The sequence below is a fragment of the Ranitomeya imitator genome, chromosome 10 (assembly GCF_032444005.1).
Source record: "Ranitomeya imitator isolate aRanImi1 chromosome 10, aRanImi1.pri, whole genome shotgun sequence".
Lineage (NCBI taxonomy): Eukaryota > Metazoa > Chordata > Amphibia > Anura > Dendrobatidae > Ranitomeya > Ranitomeya imitator.
This window is the reverse complement of record NC_091291.1, coordinates 139,400,273-139,421,110: the sequence shown is the minus strand read 5'-3', so window position 1 is coordinate 139,421,110 and position 20,838 is coordinate 139,400,273. Positions and strand designations below refer to the sequence as shown.

Below are 20,838 nucleotides of genomic sequence, written 5' to 3'. Positions count from 1 at the left end.
GGGGTGTTCCTGGTATACAATGGATCTTGTGGGGTGTTCCTGGTACACAATAAATCTTGTAGGGTGTTCCCAGTATACGTTGAGGCTTGTGGGGTTTTGCCCGTATACAGTGGATCTTGAGGGGTGTTCCTGGTATACGATGGGTCTTGTGGGGTGTTCCTGGTACACAATAGATCTTGTAGGGTGTTCCCAGTATACGTTGAGGCTTGTGGGGTGTTCCCAGTATACGTTGAGGCTTGTGGGGTGTTCCCAGTATATGTTGAGGCTTGTGGGGTGTTCCCCGTATACAGTGGATCTGGTGGGGTGTTCCTGGTACACAATAGATCTTGTAGGGTGTTCCCAATATACGTTGAGGCTTGTGGGGTGTTCCTGGTATACGATGGGTCTTGTGGGGTGTTCCTGGTATACGATGGGTCTTGTGGGGCGTTCCTGGTATACGATGGGTCTTGTGGGGCGTTCCTGGTATACGATGGGTCTTGTGGGGCGTTCCTGGTATACGATGGGTCTTGTGGGGCGTTCCTGGTATACGATGGGTCTTGTGGGGCGTTCCTGGTATACGATGGGTCTTGTCGGGCGTTCCTGGTATACGATGGGTCTTGTCGGGTGTTCCCGGTATACGATGGGTCTTGTGGGGTGTTCCCCGTATACAATGGATCTTGTGGGGTGTTCCTGGTATATGGTGGGTCTTGGGGTGATCCCAGCATGGAGTGGTTCGTTACCTTTGTGGTAACTAATAGACCCGTCGGTTGGCAGAGTATGTGACACCGCATATGAGATGTATCAGAAAGTTGCAGAACTTTTCATTATAGAGTTAGGACATGTCTCCTCCAGACTGTGGGGAGCGGATCGCTCCCACCCTACTGTGAAGCCCTCTTACAGGAATATGTGCAGTTTAGCAGAGGACAGATAAGTGTTCAGACATGGCTGCACAATGATGCGTAATGTATAGGAACAGCAGCCTTTTGTATGTGACGGCTTATGGCCTCTCGGAAACCTGATTCACATAGGATCACGCACTGGAAATATTCCCCCCGCTTTATAGAAGCTGAGCCATATCGCCAGACAATGACACCACAGCTCCAGCACAGGCCGGGACTCGTCAGTACGCTGTGAGCTCACACAGAACACACCTTCACATGAGAACATGACAGCTTGGCCCCTGCAGCCATGAAAATAGGAGAATGAAGCAAATCGCCACGTCACCAGTGACTGTAGCCACAGAAATGTCACCTGTGACCAAAGGTGGAGGAACTCTCATCCGACGCTGATAAGACTTGATAATGATCAGATCAGATGCAAAGCACATCCGATTCTTGTGGGGTGTTCCCGGTGGGTGTATGGAGGGCCTCGTGGGGTGTTCCTGGTATACGGAGTCTCGTGGGGTGTTACCGGTATACGGAGGGTCTCGGGGTGCTACCGTTGTACGGAAGGTCTTGCGGGTTGTTCCTGGTATACGAAGGCTCTCATGGGGTGTTACCGGCATACGGAGGGTCTCATGGGGTGTTCCCAGTATACGGAAGGTCTTGCGGGTTGTTCCTGGTATAGAGGGTCTTGTAGGGTGTTCCTGGTATACGGAAGGTCGTGTGGGGCATTCTCAGTATATAGAGGGTCTTGTGGAGAGTTGCGGACTCCTCTCCACTGGTGAAAGCTCTTACATTAGGTATGTGAGCATCAGAACTGGCCCATGGAGCAATAAAGGTGGTCGGGTCTCATGAATTGTTTTCCCTCATGGGCTTTGGGGGAAACAAAGTGATGGACAACGTTTTGCACAATAGTGCAATGTTCTGTTGGCATCATGGGGATGACACGTACCACCTATATACACATGGTACTGCATCGCGATTCTCTAATGATAGCGTCTCGTCTATTTCAGCAGATAGTGATTAATTAGGAGGAACATAAGAGATCAAGGTGATGATTCAAAATTGCAAAATGTCAACCCTATCGTTCACCTGTGGGATGAGCAAAGCTCAGGATTTGCTGCAGAGAAACGTGAAGTCCCGGTCACGACGGGTCGGTATAGGGGCCTCCATCATATTAGTCTCCAGCGGGTCGGTCTCTATCCCTCTGGCTTTCTACGTGTCCACCCTCGTTGTAGTTTTGGCATTAGCGTTTCTCATTTGTGGCAAAGGTAAAATGTAAAATAAAGTTACATGCAGAAAATTCTGGGACACATTTTATTATGTCTACCCTTAAGGTACCTTCACACATAACGATATTGTTAACGATATCGTTGCTATTTATGACGTAGCAACGATATCGTTAATGAAATCGTTCTGTGTGACAGCGACCAACGATCAGGCCCCTGCTGGGAGATCGTTGGTCGCTGAATAAAGTCCAGAACTTTATTTCGTCGCTGGACTCCCTGGAGACATCGCTGGATCGGCGTGTGTGACACCGATCCAGCGATGTCTTCACTGGTAACCAGGGTAAACATCGGGTAACTAAGCGCAGGGCCGCGCTTAGTAACCCGATGTTTACCCTGGTTACCATGCTAAAAGTAAAAAAAAACAAACAGTACATACTTACCTACAGCCGTCTGTCCTCCAGCGCTGTGCTCTGCTCTCCTCCTGTACTGTCTGTGAGCCGGAAAGCAGAGCGGTGACGTCACCGCTCTGCTTTCCGGCTCCCAGACAGTACAGGAGGAGTGCAGAGAAGCAGAGCGCAGCGCTGGAGGACAGACAGCGTTAGGTAAGTATGTACGGTTTGTTTTTTTTACTTTTAGCATGGTAACCAGGGTAAACATCGGGTTACTAAGCGCGGCCCTGCGCTTAGTTACCCGATGTTTACCCTGGTTACCGGCATCGTTGGTCGCTGGAGAGCGGTCTGTGTGACAGCTCTCCAGCGACCAAACAGCGACGCTGCAGCGATTCGGATCGTTGTCGGTATCGCTGCAGCGTCGCTAAATGTGAAGGGGCCTTTAGTGTATGAACCAGAGATCGCATGGAAGCCTCGGCGTGGACACATTCAGGCTCCATATTTCATATTATTTTTCTCCTTGAGTTTTGCCTTTCAGCAACAGGAAAATAACCTGCTTGCATCACCAGACTGTAAGAAGAAGTCGCCCCAGGGGAAGCAGGTGAGTGCAGGATTAGTCACTGGCAGTGCTGAGATAATACTTGTCCCTGCAATCTAAATCCGCCCATGACGGAGTCACCCCCACTGTGTGTGAAAGGCAAGGACAGGAAAACAGGCGGCCACTGAGAGTGCGATCGATGGTGAATCAGAAGAAATACATTGGAGATTTCTCTCGGCCATGCACAAACCAAAGAGCAAAACTGAGAACCCATAGCACCACGCTTTTATAGCGGCAACATATTCTGTGGCAACGTACGGAGATTGTACTGACTCACGATAGCCATGCCAATCTGCTTTATGGGAACAGTTTGGCGATGACCCTTTTCTGTTCCCCATGACTGTGCTCAGTGAACAAGGTTCATACAGACATAGAGGGGGAGTTTGGTGGAAGAACCTGGACCCCATCCAACACCCATAATGGAAATTATGAGCCCGACCTGCCCACCTCAACATCAGGGTCTGACATTACATATGTTATTCTGGATGAAGGGGCAAAAATTCCCACAGAAGCATCAAAATACTGATAGAAAGTCTTCCCAGAAGAGCGGAGCTGTTATATATTAATGTCTCTGGCTGTAGGATGGGAGCACAGAGAAGCCCCTGGAGCCGGGCTGTGGGGGGCGCATACCCATATATTATGTAGGTGCATACACATTGTGAGCAGGGTGCTCCCTCTTATGGATTATGTCTGCCATGCACCCACCCCATCATACTCCGCATACATGACCACTTGCAGTAAATAAGACCAGTGCACACGGGAAGATTAAAAGCAAGAGTCGTGTTGTGTTGTAGAGATTTACACTGATCGGTAGACAGGACGCGCCGTTTGTCATTGTGCAAACATCAGGTTGGAGAAGAGATGGAGGATCTACTCTAAGAACACAAGACATCAGCGCTGGGAGGAGACGTGGACCCTCCATCAGATCGGGGGATCACATCAATGACCGGCAGGACCACTAGCTGTGAAGACGATTCAGTCAGGGCTAGTGCCATCACTGAGGTACGAGGCGCTGTGGAGGGGGCATCTCCAGATTAGGATTTTATATGCATTAAATTCTAAAATAAGGCTGCACTTATTCTTAAAGGAACCCTGTCTCTCTGGGAGCCTACATCTAAGCCTAGCCTTTAAGAAGCAGCAAGGCAAACAAAAAGCATTCAAAGAGCTCGAATGCCACCTGACTTCTGGGAATGAGACTTTTAATTTTACTGTAGTCAGGGGGTGGAGCTACAGCACAAGCAGTCCAGGGGGAGGAGCTCATCTAGTAGCCCAATGATTGCCTGGATGTAGAGTTCAGCAAGTCCTGCACACCTCCTACTACCTACACCTCTACTGATGAGGAAGGCCTCAGCACTGGCTTGGCATCACACCGGCCCTACTCGTCAGCAGAAGAGGCGCGGGGATGCCGGAAGGTAGTCGGCGCACACGGATCCGGATGCCATCATATACTGTCTGTAGGAGGCACAGAAAGTTCTTACCACAAAAGAGTAAAGAAAATATTGCTGTAAACACAAATGTAGGAGTAGTTTCTCATCTATAAGGTTAGGTCACGTATATACAGATCACATCTGCGAGGGAGGGTCTGTGAGCAGAGACCCCGCATTATGCAAAGGTGGCTTTACTGAATGTGCATCACAGGCCCCTGTGCTGTACGGCAGTATATCTGTAGGGTCGGTATTATGGCTGCAACACCGGTCGTCCTACATGATAGGGACCACAACGGGGCGTTTCCACACTTTATAAATCATCATGGTCTCTTCACTTTAGATACAACTGTGGGTAGTAGCTCACAGGAGACCCCCTATCGAGTGTATAGATCCCCCCCACCCAGCAGATAGCACCTCACATCTCATACGGCATCAGGGACCCTGTAAACAAGAATCCAGTTCTAAGAAAAAGCATCAGAAAGGAAATCAGCTGATCCCATTATGAACAGGAACGCTGTTAAAGGGACACTGTCACCTGAATTTGGAGGGAATAATCTTAAGCCATGGAGGCGGGGTTTTGGGGTTTTTGATTCACCCTTTCCTTACCCGCTGGCTGCAATATTGGATTGAAGTTCATTCTCTGTCCTCCATCGTACACGCCTGCGCTGTGCAAGATTGTCTTGTGCAGGCGTGTACTACGGAGGACAGAGAATGAACTTCAATCCAATATTGCAGCCAGCGGGTAAGGAAAGGGTGAATCAAAAACCCCAAAACCCCGCCTCCATGGCTGAAGATTGTTCCCTCCAAATTCAGGTGACAGTGTCCCTTTAAGGTCGGGAAGGCTGCACCAGACATTTATAAGACGTTCCTACCAAGGATGATATCATCATCATCTTCTTTATGGCCATTATATAAAATCAGGGGCTCAGGTGACTGATACAAATATAGGACTGTGAGAGGAGAAAGTAATAAGGGGCATGGCCCAAATAAACACTAAAGATGGGTTCTATCAGCCACAGGCTCCTATACAGTGAGAAATAAACTTAGGGCCGATCCTGCAGCCTCTGACTATGGGCAGCATAAAGGGATAGCTCACATTTGTATCGGGGACGTCCAGGACCGTGCATGCATCGTATTCCGGGTCTCTGATGTAACGCCTCTTACCTCTGGAGGTGAACGGTGACGGAGAACCCTTTCACAACTACATCCATGCACCCCATATCAAGGACTTTAGTACACAAATGCTGCAGATTTCTTGCACCTTTTTCATTTGAAATAAACCATGAAAACCCACCGCAGTAATTATTCTGCAGTTTCCTTCAAATCCACAGGATGTAACTTTACGCTGCAGATTTATTTATGCATCATGTGGATAAAATTGAGTAATTGCTCTCCATATCCACCTCATGCCCCCGGACCTACCAGGACACCTTGTAATTAATCCAATACATGCAGGTCATGCCTAGGACTGGACTATTCCCATGGGCAGAATCCATGAAACCTAACCATTCCTTGATCACATTAATGGAGTAGGAGGCACGCCCCACCTCATGCCTCAGCGAGACCACCAACAAATAACTGAATGTCAGTCTAGCTGAGATGGCGGCCGGCTGCCACCGTCTGGTCGGACCGGCTGCCACCGTCTGGTCGGACCGGCAGCACCGCTACACATATGGCACAAGATGGAACATATACAGAATAAAGTGAAGCAGCCCACCCATCCCTATGTTCAGACAAAAGAAATATAAAAAAAAAAAAAAGGTAAATATCTAAGAATCCATTTTCTTGTGCTTCCAATGTAAGATAAATCAGGACAGAAGCACATACATCGCCCTCCCCCACACTGGTAATAAATACTGCAAAAGCTTACTTCTTTCAAGTCAAAAAAACACAGTGTAACAGCCAAAGCGCTGACATCATCAATAATTAAAAAAGAAAATTACAATATGAACCTAAAAGTCTGTACAAGCGAATCCGACGCTGAGCACAGACCTCAGCAGCAGCCGCCGTCCCCACCGCGGAAATCAGGCGAGAGTGTGGACCGACCTCTCGTTTTGGAAACAGGAGTGACGGCAAAAAAACCCCCAAAACATCAACATAGGAAGGAAAATGCTTCTGCTGGCGAAGAAAGTCCGCTCTCCGTGTGCAGGCCGCCATGTTGTCTTGGTCGTTTCTGGAAGTCGGCCGCCAGTAGGGAAGAGTCTTAAAAGTAGAAGGATGAAATTAAATCATATTAGAAACTTGGGAGAAACTGTAGAGTTGTCGGGAGGATGAGGAGGAGGAGAACTCCGGGGCACCTGCGCCTCAACCATCTGTGCTCTGGGATTTGGCAATGGTGGCTACGCTGTTACTGCCTTCGATCTTCTGCCTCTGACCTGGAGAACGCCATCACCACGTCCTCAGCACCTGCAAGAGAAAGATGGAAGGTGAAAACTAAAGAATCAACTACGATCCTAACGATGAGTCTAAGAAGTATCAGCAATGACCGCTGTGTGACGTCAGCTGTTAGATGTCCCCAAATCTGACCGACTGTTCGTAATAGCAGGATCCCGGCAGGGACTGAAACGCATCAGCGTTGCTTTGCATATGCTGGGCACGTGACTTTGAGGAGCCATGAGGTTGCTGCCATTTAATGCTGGTTTTACAAAGCGACAAATAGTGTGTCGGCCAAAGCTTGCATTGTGCAGAGCGTCATGGTGAATGTGGTCACATCGCGGCCGGTTTGCAGGATTTTGTTCTGCAGCGCGCCTCTGCTTGCAGTAAGGTTACTTTCACACTTGCGTCTTCTGCTGTACGTCGTTGTGCAGCAAAATGACGTATCGACGGACGAGAGAGAGGATTCCTGCGAGTGACGGTCAGCGACAGATCCTGCGTCCATAGGCTTCCATTGTAGCCGACGACGGACAACGCAGGACCAATCACTGAACTATTTTCCGACGTGGACAAAAAACGTTCCTCTGAACGACGGACCGCTATTTGGCGGCGGACTCAGTGCACGACGGATGACCATCCGTTGGCAATACAAGTCTATGGGTAAAAAACGCATCCTGCGGGCACATTTGCAGGATGCGTTTTTTTCCCAAAACGATGCATTGTGACGGAGGCCAAACGACGCAAGTGTGAAAGTAGCCTAACTTGGCACGATGTGACCACATTCATGTTGTGACGTTTGCCTCGTGTCATGACCAAAGTCGCCATGTTGCCCGTTTCCTTAGGCTACACAGCGACGTACCTCAGTACAAGGATCAATATTTTACACATCGATATTTTATAGATGCAAAAAAAAAAAAAAAAAAACACAAATGACATCTGAGCCGCAGTCACACGCAACTTACACCGCAGGTAAAAGCTGCAGAAATTCCACAAGGAATAACGGTTGTGGATCGTCACATGGAGCCAAGACAGCGCATGTAATGATTGTCACCTTCTTCATAATCCAGAGACACGCTGAGCTCTGCTACATCGGCATTTATGGAATACACATGCACAGGATGCCTGCACTACGTAGTGTTAACAGGTGACATGACAAGGCCTATGTCTCAGCGGCATCAGTGTATTTTCTTGCTTTTTTTTTTTTTTTTAATAGCCGCTATGCCAATTAAGATGCCCGACTGCTACCACCTTCACCGCCGGAGAAATGCAATTCACATCGTATCACAGAGCCGCGCAGCTTCTCTGCGGCTTTGTATTTGAAGCCGTGTGCGCGCCGACAGTCGAGGGGATGTGCCAAGAACCAGCGCTTTAATAATCCCCCAACACAATCCTACAGGGAGCTGCCTCCCTTACCAGCAGAGCGAGGAGACCGCTCTCTCCAGTTACCATGGTGATGGACGGATAAGCCGGGAGGGCACGGAAAGCTGCAGGTTGGCGTTTGGATACCTAATGAGGATGGAGAATTACAGAGGATTCAGCAGACGGCCTGATTAATGCGCCACAATGACCCGAGCGCCAGGCAAGAAAGCGGGGACATCTCCGGGAACATCACCGCTGCTGCCGGGTCACAGGTTTTGTTTCCTTTATAAAACAAGTTCCCTTTATGTCCCCATTTTGCATTAATGCACAGGGTGACCTTTTCTCATCCAGAGCCTCCTGGTTCATAAATATAAAGCCTGCTCTGACCTTCAGGCATATGATCAAAAATAAGGGAAGGTGCAGGGCCGCAGCAATGCAGAATTATACGATATATATATATATATATATATATATATATATATATATATATATATATATATATATATATATATATATAACAGCTTTTAGTGCTTGCTCCTTTCTGCGCCACCTTATGGCTGGTGAATATATAAACAGCTTTTAGTGCTTGCTCCTTTCTGCGCCACCTTATGGCTGGTGAATATGTGCAACAAAGATTTGGGCTGAAAATGGTGCAAAATGTTAATACATTGGGAGCTTTCACGACTCCGGGCAGCAGCGCTAATCTTCACCTTACAGGAAAAGAAAAGGCGTCAAAAATCACGTAACACGTCTGGTCGTACACTGGCTTTCAATACAACCTCGAGGATTCCTGCTGTCACTACAACTCCCAGCATCTGCAAACTCCTCATGCCGCGGCCATGGTTCTATCTCAGAGTCACAAAGATGCAATAATCCGGGGTGTAACCTCAGCCGGTAGTCACTGGGTAGAAGCGGATTAGAGTGCCAGCTCCTCTGCGTCCAACACGAGGACGGTATACGGCTGGAGATTATATTGGCCGGGGAAGGACACCTCATCCCACTACAGAGAAAAATTGGGACCAGGATATTGCAAGCCATCCCCATAAAATGCAAATCTAAGATCATGGTCAGGCTTTGCAAATTTGGGGGAAAAAAATGCAAATTTGCATAAATGTACTTGTCGACGAGTTTTCAAAAACCCCGTTCACAAGCGGCAGAAATCTGAGCGCGCTTATTCTTGTGCGTACATGTGGCGGATTTTACCCTTTTGCTTTGGGTGGGTTCAGCTAAATGCAGATTTGGGGAAAACAATCTTAAGCACTTTAGATCCAAAAGGAGAGAACCTGCCGGATCCACTCCTGCACATGAAGCCAGACCCTCGGTGGCAGCAATAACCCGGGAGAAGACGTGCGTGCGGTATATTACTGGTAACGTACGGTGCAGGTGCAGAACGTGAGGAGGCGAGTGACAGGTCCTCCCACACAGCCGCCACCTACACCCCACACGCCATCTGCTCCTTTTTTTTTTTTTTTTTTACAAACTTTCATCCAAAGAGACTATTAATAACATTGAGATGATCACACGCTGGAGAGGTAAAATAATGTTTGTTTTTTTGCCGAATTGTGCATAAAATCTGCCGGAATTTTTTACATTCTCATTCCATTTCTTGCAAAGTTTTAAGATTTTTTTTTTGTGGAATTTTGGATGAAGCTCGGCATACGGTGATACATTTAAAACTCCGTTATAACTGCTGACTGAATGGATGATAAATAATAGATCAGTGGTGGTCCAACAATAGGGACCTCCTCCGATTGCCAGAATAAAGGTTCACTTTCTATATTATCCTAGAAGGCAATGATAAGGGGGGGGGGGGGTCCGAATGGAGCAGCAGTCCCGCAGCTGGAACGGGGGTCTACAGTACCACATTTTGGTGTTCGGTGGGGTTTCCTTGGTGGAAACCAAATCACTTAGCATTTCCAATGTATCTCATGGACAGGTAATAAATGCTTTAGTGAGGAAGAACTTTTTAGAATTCTCCATCTTTGCATTAAGTGTGAGGTGCAGGATAGAAAGGGCCCTGCAAATATCAGATTGGGGTATTGATAAGACATGGGGACGTTGCTTCTGCCACCTTGTGGTTGCATGTGGTACAACAGGCCAAGTCCTGCACATAAGTACTGAAGCTCTGGTCAGATCAAGGAGGATTATTAATAAGGGGTAAAGCTTGACACGAAAATCCCTTAGAGCTATCTAATCCTATTAAATACTTATAGGTCATCCTTGGACATCCGCTGACGGATGGGAAGTCTCATCCTCTGGCTGGTAGGAGCATGCTGGGACATGGAGGGCTTCATCATTATCTAGGGAGCGGGGTTCCTTCACAAGTCAGTGTCGTCGTTCTGACAGCACAGCGTTGCCTCCTCATCGCTGCCCTTGACCGCGGCATTGAGTTTTGTGTCTGCAGTTCGCAGTTTTCATTTCACTTTGTAGAAAACAGAAGATCTCGGGGAGGGGGAAAGCGACTCTACGTAATCTCGCCCAAGCGAATAGGACCGGAGTGTGATGACGCATCCTGCCCTCTAGGGGGACACGTTGCTCACTTCATCTTAAAGTCAATTTAATAACTGAAGACTATTCCGCAAATATACAGAGACCCCCAATATTTAACATTCTACCCCCATACTCATACTCGCTCAGCATCATCGTGAGAGCATGTTTTCTGACATCTCTAGCGGAGGCTTAGCGCCTCGGAGAATAAATCGATCAGTCATATTGAGAATCAACATGCCCAATCCTTCCCTATATCTGCTACTGCCGCTGTTCTAGAGTTTGTTCACTGGCTGCAACAGTAACATTCCAACGTGACCACTGCAGCCAATCACTGGGCTCAACAGTGATAGTGATGTAGTCAGAACGGCATCTCTGAGCCTAGTGACTGGTTGCAGCGGTCATTCGCTGCAGTTGTGATATCACCAGTGCAGCCTGTCAAAGACTGGGGAGGGGACAATGAAGCAGGAGGATCAGTTTAATAGCTCTGCGTACGAGCTGGGAACACAAAACGGTCAGATGTTTATCTACTTGTCTGTATATAGACATATACCTTAATCTCTCTATTCCCGCAGGCGCTGACGTAACCCTGCAGACCGGTTACCCGGCTCATGTGGCATCACAGCTGACTGCCTCCGTCACACGTCAGGACATTGCACATAAGCCACTGGTTGCAGTTAATTAAAATGTGTCGAGATGCATCGGCCCTGGCCAGTTAATTGCACTTTCTTAATTAAACTCCGACAAGCACAGTGATGCGATTCCCAGACATCGTTACCAGGCCGTCCTCCGTCAGTCTTATACTACATTTTAGGCTATGAGAACATCTAAATAATTAGCACAATCTACTCCCCAGACAGTCATCGCTAATTGCACGGTTTTATTGTGTACGACCTGCGCAGCGGTGACTAGATCCAACATTCGCTGCCGGATTATAGTCTCACTCTATAAAACATTCACATTCAGGTACGAGCAGATTCCTACAGTAGCAGGAACTTGTATGATTGTGCGTCAGCAGAAAATCCAAGAAGCGCGGCGCCCAGAGCAAGGGAGGACAGCGACCTGATGAGTGATCGCCCCGCCTGATCGATGCTGGGTGCTGCGGCGACATCTGGTGGTCAGAACAAGTAAGAACAAAAAGTAAAGAACTGCTGCCAGATCACAGGTTAACTGCTGGAGGTACCCCGACTCCACTACAGCCGCTCATCGACCCCCCATCAGAACGCAGGTGGACTGGGTGACATATTGCAATTCTGATAACAGAGAAGACAGGCTGAGCACATCACTGGGCGAGAGCAGTCTGCGGACGAAAGCCGGGCTTACACTGCGCAAAATACAAATGCCGCTCACCTGTTCACAATGCACACAGAAGTATCAGTAACAGATCGGCAGCACAACACCCATTACAACTAAGGTGTGAAGCGCGCACATTAAAAATATCTGCGTCACGAGATGGCTCCGATTTTTTTGCGGAGCATATTGTGATATATAATTTTATATTAGAATGCAGAACCGCAGTATCTCCTATGAAACGAAGGCGCAGGGGGCTTCACCAGTGTACACATATGGGACAGATGGGGGGCTTCAATAGGCATCCACTGCAATAATTTATGCGATCGACCCGCAGTTTGTCGAGAAGGCGCAATAAGTAACAAAAGGGAATCACACCCTGCGTTTCTAACTGCTTAAATGCCACCTTCACTATTGACAGGCGAAATTACAGATGAAAAGGGAAGGTTTCATCAGGAAACAAACTATTGTTTACATCTCATTTTTAAAGTGAAAATGTTTTTTTTTCCATATCATGATCTATATGAGAAAAACAGAAAATGCAGTTTTCACACTGGCATTTTGGGCAGGCTTAGACTCATACGTCCTATGTTTTGTTTTTTTCATATTAACAGCGTCATCATCACAGCCAGGATCATAATTGCTGATAACACCTCTATATACAGTAGATAACAGAGGATCAACCATTCACAATAGGTGGTGTCGCAGCTCACCTTCTCCTCCTCCTCCAGTTCATGACATTTGCACATGCTCATTACATGTTTCAATAAAATAGATTCACACAATGCCTATCGTGGGGAAACCTCTTTACTCTAATAATTGTATAGGATGACCAGACCAGGGTTATGGGGGAGTTGTTAAAATTATATTATTTGCATCTGTTTAAAAAAAAATAAAATTAATAATAAAATCGCATAACACATAATTATTATTAGGCATTATTAATACAAATAAGAATAAAAAAAAAACAAAAAACAGAACAGGTGAGGACATCGTCAGGGCCATGATGGTGTGAGGGCAGGCACTGCGCTCCCATCATTGGCGTTGTGTCGCACGTACCTTGATCGATGGAGTGCTGAGGAAGCTGACTAAGCTGGCTATTGACCACTCCGGCATATGTCCGCAGGAACGCCTCTTCACTGGGCGTCAACTATGTGAAAAAAAAAAAAAACCCAACAAATATATCATTGTGAATCCAGATATCTGAGTAACTATATACAGTCATGGCCAAAAGTATTGACACCCCTGCAATTCCGTCAGATAATACTCAGTTTCTTCCTGAAAATGATTGCAAACACAAATTCTTTGTTATTATTATCTTCATTTAATTTGTCTTAAATGAAAAAACACAAAAGAGAATGAAGCAAAACATTGATCATTTCACACAAAACTCCAAAAATGGGCCAGACAAAAGTATTGGCACCCTCAGCCTAATACTTGGTTGCACAACCTTTAGCCAAAATAACTGCGACCGACCGCTTCCGGTAACCATCAATGAGTTTCTTACAATGCTCTGCTGGAATTTTACACCATTCTTCTTTGGCAAACTGCTCCAGGTCCCTGATATTTGAAGGGTGCCTTCTCCAAACTGCCATTTTTAGATCTCTCCACAGGTTTCTATGGGATTCATGTCTGGACTCATTGCCGGCCACCTTAGAAGTCTCCAGTGCTTTCTCTCAAACCATTTTCTAGTGCTTTTTGAAGTGTGTTTTGGGTCATTGTCCTGCTGGAAGACCCATGACCTCTGAGGGAGACCCAGCTTTCTCACACTGGGCCCTACATTATGCTGCAAAATTTGTTGGTAGTCTTCAGACTTCATAATATCATGCACACAGTCAAGCAGTCCAGTGCCAGAGGCAGCAAAGCAACCCCAAAACATCAGGGAACCTCCGCCATGTTTGACTGTAGGGACCGTGTTCTTTTCTTTGAATGCCTCTTTTTTTCTCCTGTAAACTCTATGTTGATGCCTTTACCCAAAAAGCTCTACTTTTGTCTCATCTGACCAGAGAACATTCTTCCAAAACGTTTTAGGCTTTTTCAGGTAAGTTTTGGCAAACTCCAGCCTGGCTTTTTTATGTCTCGGGGTAGGAAGTGGGGTCTTCCTGGGTCTCCTACCATACAGTCCCTTTTCATTCAGACGCCGACGGATAGTACGGGTTGACACTGTTGTACCCTCTGACTGCAGGGCAGCTTGAACTTGTTTGGATGTTAGTCGAGGTTCTTTATCCAACATCCGCACAATCTTGGGTTGAAATCTCTTGTCAATTTTTCTTTTCCGTCCACATCTAGGGAGGTTAGCCACAGTGCCATGGGCTTTACACTTCTTGATGACACTGCGCACGGTAGACACAGGAACATTCAGGTCTTTGGAGATGGACTTGTAGCCTTGAGATTGTTCATGCTTCCTCACAATTCGGTTACTCAAGTCCTCAGACAGTTCTCTGGTCTTCTTTCTTTTCTCCATGCTCAATGTGGTACACACAAGGACACAGGACAGAGGTTGAGTCAACTTTAATCCATGTCAACTGGCTGCAAGTGTGATTTAGTTATTGCCAACACCTGTTAGGGGCCACAGGTAAGTTACAGGTGCTGTTAATTACACAAATTAGAGAAGCATCACATGATTTTTCGAACGGTGCCAATACTTTTGTCGACCTCCTTTTTTATGTTTGGTGTGGAATTATATCCAATTTGGCTTTAGGACAATTCTTTTTGTGTTTTTTCATTTAAGACAAATTAAATGAAGATAATAATACCAAATAATTTGTGTTTGCAATCATTTTCAGGAAGAAACTGAGTATTAACTGACAGAATTGCAGGGGTGTCAATACTTTTGGCCATGACTGTACAACAGCACCTACAGCCATCAGAGGTACTCCCACTGCATGAAACAAATACTCACATTGGAGCCCATCTTCCGCAGCATGAGTAAGACCCGCACCTTCTGCTGCACATACATCTCATCCGGACTCTTCCCGGGGGCCCCCTCACGGTTCATACCCCCTGCCCTGCTCCCTGGAAGAAGACGTAAGCCATCACGTAAAAGACAATACTCGTGTACGTAGTGATGGTCGGTGGGAGCAGACACAGCCGCACTGACATTTATCACCACAAGATGGCAGTGTTCTCATGTCTAATACATCTAGTAAAGGCCTCAGACCGGAAACTCGGGGACCACCCGACGCCCCACAGCTTATAGACCAGGCTCTGTTCTAAACCCCCCTCTAAGGGTGCAGCCATAACTTGATTTATTTTTCTGCCCCTATAACCAAAAGAGGACAACTTACTGTAAAGCAGAAAAAAAAATCCAAATGGATGGACTTGAGAGTAAAAAAAAAGCAAAAGCAAAAAAAAAAAAAAAAAAAACAACCCAGCAATTACACAATATTTTATTTTTTTTTTTAGTTTTGTATTTACGGCGTTCACTGTGTAATAAAAATGACCCCATAACGTGATTTTCAAGATCCGTGGTATTACAAAAAAAATCAAAAAATATCAGATTCAGGCTACGTTCCAATGATGAGTTTTTCACGCTGTATTTTTTTATTTTTTTTTAAATGCAAGTAAATGCATTATCCTACATAATGGGTGCAGAAAATCTACAACATCAAAAACTCAAACAGCTCAGTGGCAAAGTAGCCTTATGCAGGATTTTGTTTTTTTTCTCCTTTCAGTCCTATAGGCGGCCATAGTACTCACACACCACTCAGTATGCTGCGGGTGTGCCCCGACACGTTAAGTATACTGAGCGGTGGCTGTAGCCGCTCCGGCCTCATCACTGGGACTGAAAGCAGCGGCTCCCCGGAGGATAAAAGTTCATTTTCTCCAGATAGCCGCACTATCAGCATGGTGGCCGAGTATCACTGTAAGGCTGGAATCACTCCAGCGTCGGGCATCGGATGCAATATGCTGACGACATTGGGCTCAAGCTCTGCTGTGAGCCGAGTGGCAGTGCTCCGATCCTCTCGCACTACAGGATCGGGGCACAGCTACGGAGAAAGTAATTTCTCCATCTCCTCCATGGCCTGACTCGCTGCGCTGTATGTCGGACTGCACTGGGCTGACATCCGGGCGCAGTCCGGTGTTTCACCAGCATCCATAGTCTTGTATGGGTGCGTGAACCCAGTTTCGTTGCCAATCGCAACATGTTGCTGAATCGTCATGAGAAAATAATCGCAGATGTGAGCAGCCCCATAGTGTAACACTGGGCCGAGTTACAGGTTCCCTTTCATGTACATGAGTTCTGGTGGAATCGTGTAGACATACCTCTTTCCTGATGGGTCTTCTAGGTGCAGCCAGTAGGATGGTATGGAGGGGACCCTGCAAAAGAAAAATTCTAAATTTTGGTAAAACTACATAACGGGACTAAAACCCTCAAGTATCCCCCAAAGACATCGGTACTTCACAAAGCACAGGAAGTCGCAAAGTCCCTATTACAGACAGGGCAATCTGCAGCAAGGGTTAAACAGTATACGCAGCACTGTGTCACATACAGGACAGGCAGTCACTGGAGCGGGGATCGATCCCCCCTATGTTATATGGTGGCACAAAACCAACGACCTTCCCACAAGAGGTTGTTCCTGCTGGTGAAGGAGATCCCCCAGGACTGGAGACGTCCATACATTCAGCTCTTATGGTGACACATTTCTCATATCGCTTCTTGAATTACAGTTCTGATGGCAGCTGTCCGGCAGCCTAAGAATCCGCCTGTCCCCTCGGCCGCAGATCACATCACTAAGAGGAGTATTGTAAAGGAGAATTCATGTATCAGCAAAAAACTCCAGTCCGAAGATTTCCATTTCTCTGCTCGCAGTCATGGAATATAACCATGAAGGCCATTCATCAGTCGTAAGAATCCTCTAACACACATCCAACCACATTGTACAAACACAGTCATGATTTTACTTCTATGACATTCTCCAGCACCCTACAATTAAGTGCAGACGTGTACAGATAATAAAGGCTCCACAAACCACCAGTAATAGTGAATAAGGCTGTTCAAAGATCTGATTCTCCGAGGACTCAAAAAGTAAAGTTAAAATTAAAAAAAAATAAATTATATATATATATATATATATATATATATATATATATATATATATATATATATATATATATATATATATATATATATACACATACACACACATATATATATATATATATATATATATATATACACATACACACACATATATATATATATATATATATATATATATATATATATATATATATACACCGTATATATCATACATACACTCCCATACGAGAAAAGATGATGAAATTTGCACCAAACTCGGGGATCAGTTTTTCTTGTACATTAATAATAATAAACGACGTGTGAATGAGCCCTAATATCACAATCGCCATAAAGCAGGAGACCACTGTGGCTAGAGATTGGCTGCAGCGGTTACTATATTATCAGATCTCCTACTGTTCAGTAAATCCCTGTTTTCTCCCAGGTCATTGACTGGACACAATTGCAGCGAACGGTATGAAAAAGAAAATAAAGTTGCAAAACTTTTTTTTATAGGGTTCTTAATAAAGTCTTTATTGACATAAATACAAAGACCCCCTACGCTTTCAATATCACGGTGAGGCTCTGTTCACACTGCTGTCACGGACCCCGAGGCTATGTTCACACCTGTGCTGGAAACCATGCATTCTCTTTGCCAGAATATTATTGCACAACAGAACACAGAGATAAAATACAAGGTCCAGTTATTATAATAGGTATGCACCACTACACAACACACAGGCCTGGAGTCCCTAGAATAGTCTACAAATTCATGGGCACCACACATGGTCTGGCACAGCGGCCGGGCATTAGGGGAAGATCCTAGAGAGGGCCACGTCATTCATGTCACAGGGCAAGAGGTTGCGAGAAGTGTAACTTAACGAGCCCATCCTCAGTCTAGAAGAAGAATATGTAAGTGACCCGTAGCTTCCTACTGGAAATGAACACCTCCATCCTCAGGATGAGCTTGAGTTACGGGCAGCTGCGGAGCTGAACCCTCTGCCCTGGTGAAAGACATCAGCTGTCTGTACGAGTGACAGCGCCGATGACAGTGTGCCAGTCTGCTGCCAGGGTCTGACCCTCAGGTCCTACATTTTTACTTATGCAAAGTGTAGAATGCAATCAAATGGGCCTTGGTGCAGTCCCTTCTAGAATGGGAGGCGAGCGCCACCGATGACATTGCACGCTCCCCTTTTTTCCAGTGCGGTGCATGTTAATATGAAGGGTGTCATTCAAAGCTGGAACCAGTCCTGCAAAAGAAGTCCTCAAAGTGCTATGGAGATGGGAAAATAAGATGTTACGGCCTTTGGAAGAAAATGAGGAAAAAACAAAAGTGCAGAAAAACTGCCCAATTGTAAAGAAGTTAAAAAGCTGATCTAATCAGAACCATCCCCTTTTTTGGTCCAGGTCGCGCCTGTACCACTGGCGCCCTGTGCTCTTCATGGATGAGGGCAGGTTCACACTGAGCACATGTGACAGACGTGACAGAGTGTGGAGACGCCGGGAGAGTGATCTGCTGCCTGCAACTTCCTTCAGCATGACTGGTTTGGCAGTGGGTCAGTAATGGTGTGGGGTGGTATTTCTTTGGGGGCCGCACGGCCCTCCGTGTGCTTGCCAGAGGTAGCCTGACTGCCATGAGATCCTCAGACCCCTTGTGAGACCATATGCTGGTGCGGTTGGCCCTGGGTTCCTCCTAATGCAGGGCAATACCAGACCTCATGTGGCTGGAGTGTGTCAGCAGTTCCTGCAAGATGAAGGCATTGAAGCTATGGACTGGCCGCCCGTTCCCCAGACCTGAATCTGATTGAACACATCTGGGACATCGTGTCTCGCTCCATCCACACAGTATATATGATGTACAGACCATACACATGCTGCTTAGAAAAAGAACACACTGGTCGAAACGCGTAGCCTGCTGCTACTCACTCTCTTGTTCACCATGTTTTTGGACTTTGCATTTTACTCTCAATAAATTGGACTATTTTTGGAAGCTGGATTTTTTTTCCTGTTCTGTCATACACATTATATACATATACACACACACACCGGGGCTGTTACACGTGACTTGCAGATATACATTACACACAGTATATAAGATGTAGACAGACCGTACACATTATATACACACACACACCGGGGCTGTTACACGTGACCTGCAGATATACAGGTCCTTCTCAAAAAATTAGCATATAGTGTTAAATTTCATTATTTACCATAATGTAATGATTACAATTAAACTTTCATATATTATAGATTCATTATCCACCAACTGAAATTTGTCAGGTCTTTTATTGTTTTAATACTGATGATTTTGGCATACAACTCCTGATAACCCAAAAAACCTGTCTCAATAAATTAGCATATCAAGAAAAGGTTCTCTAAACGACCTATCACCCTAATCTTCTGAATCAACTAATTAACTCTAAACACATGCAAAAGATACCTGAGGCTTTTATAAACTCCCTACCTGGTTCATTACTCAAAACCCCCATCATGGGTAAGACTAGCGACCTGACAGATGTCAAGAAGGCCATCATTGACACCCTCAAGCAAGAGGGTAAGACCCAGAAAGAAATTTCTCAACAAATAGGCTGTTCCCAGAGTGCTGTATCAAGGCACCTCAATGGTAAGTCTGTTGGAAGGAAACAATGTGGCCGAAAACGCTGTACAACGAGAAGAGGAGACCGGACCCTGAGGAAGATTGTGGAGAAGGAGCGATTCCAGACCTTGGGGAACCTGAGGAAGCAGTGGACTGAGTCTGGTGTGGAAACATCCAGAGCCACCGTGCACAGGCGTGTGCAGGAAATGGGCTACAGGTGCCGCATTCCCCAGGTAAAGCCACTTTTGAACCATAAACAGCGGCAGAGGCGCCTGACCTGGGCTACAGAGAAGCAGCACTGGACTGTTGCTAAGTGGTCCCAAGTACTTTTTTCTGATGAAAGCAAATTTTGCATGTCATTCGGAAATCAAGGTGCCAGAGTCTGGAGGAAGACTGGGGAGAAGGAAATGCCAAAATGCCTGAAGTCCAGTGTCAAGTACCCACAGTCAGTGATGGTGTGGGGTGCCATGTCAGCTGCTGGTGTTGGTCCACTGTGTTTCATCAAGGGCAGGGTCAATGCAGCTAGCTATCAGGAGATTTTGGAGCACTTCATGCTTCCATCGGCTGAAATGCTTTATGGAGATGAAGATTTCATTTTTCAGCACGACCTGGCACCTGCTCACAGTGCCAAAACCACTGGTAAATGGTTTACTGACCATGGTATTACTGTGCTCAATTGGCCTGCCAACTCTCCTGACCTGAACCCCATAGAGAATCTGTGGGATATTGTGAAGAGAAAGTTGAGAGACGCAAGACCCAACACTCTGGATGAGATTAAGGCCGCTATTGAAGCATCCTGGGCCTCCATAACATCTCAGCAGTGTCACAGGCTGATTGCCTCCATGCCACGCCGCATTGAAGCAGTCATTTCTGCCAAAGGATTCCCGACCAAGTATTGAGTGCATAACTGAACATTATTATTTGATGGTTTTTTTGTTTGTTATTAAAAAACACTTTTATTTGATTGGATGGGTGAAATATGCTAATTTATTGAGACAGGTTTTTTGGGTTATCAGGAGTTGTATGCCAAAATCATCAGTATTAAAACAATAAAAGACCTGACAAATTTCAGTTGGTGGATAATGAATCTATAATATATGAAAGTTTAATTGTAATCATTACATTATGGTAAATAATAAAATTTAACACTATATGCTAATTTTTTGAGAAGGACCTGTACATTACACACAGTATATAAGATGTACAC

At 45.9% G+C, this 20,838-nt stretch overlaps 1 protein-coding gene across 2 annotated transcripts in view; it reads right to left on the bottom strand.

The window, feature by feature from the left end:
• Positions 1-3,841: 3,841 nt before the first annotated feature.
• CTNNBIP1 (catenin beta interacting protein 1) overlaps positions 3,842-20,838 on the bottom strand; it is a 20,838-nt gene continuing 3,841 nt past the window's right edge. For both annotated transcript variants that reach the window (XM_069741953.1, XM_069741954.1), the window contains exons 2-5: positions 16,279-16,332; positions 14,915-15,027; positions 13,072-13,162; positions 3,842-6,909 (exon numbers count right to left, since the gene is read on the bottom strand). In XM_069741953.1, coding sequence (XP_069598054.1) covers positions 6,851-6,909; positions 13,072-13,162; positions 14,915-15,010 — 246 coding nt within the window. In that variant the 5' untranslated portion in view covers positions 15,011-15,027; positions 16,279-16,332 and the 3' untranslated portion in view covers positions 3,842-6,850. The remainder of the gene's footprint in view (positions 6,910-13,071; positions 13,163-14,914; positions 15,028-16,278; positions 16,333-20,838) is intronic.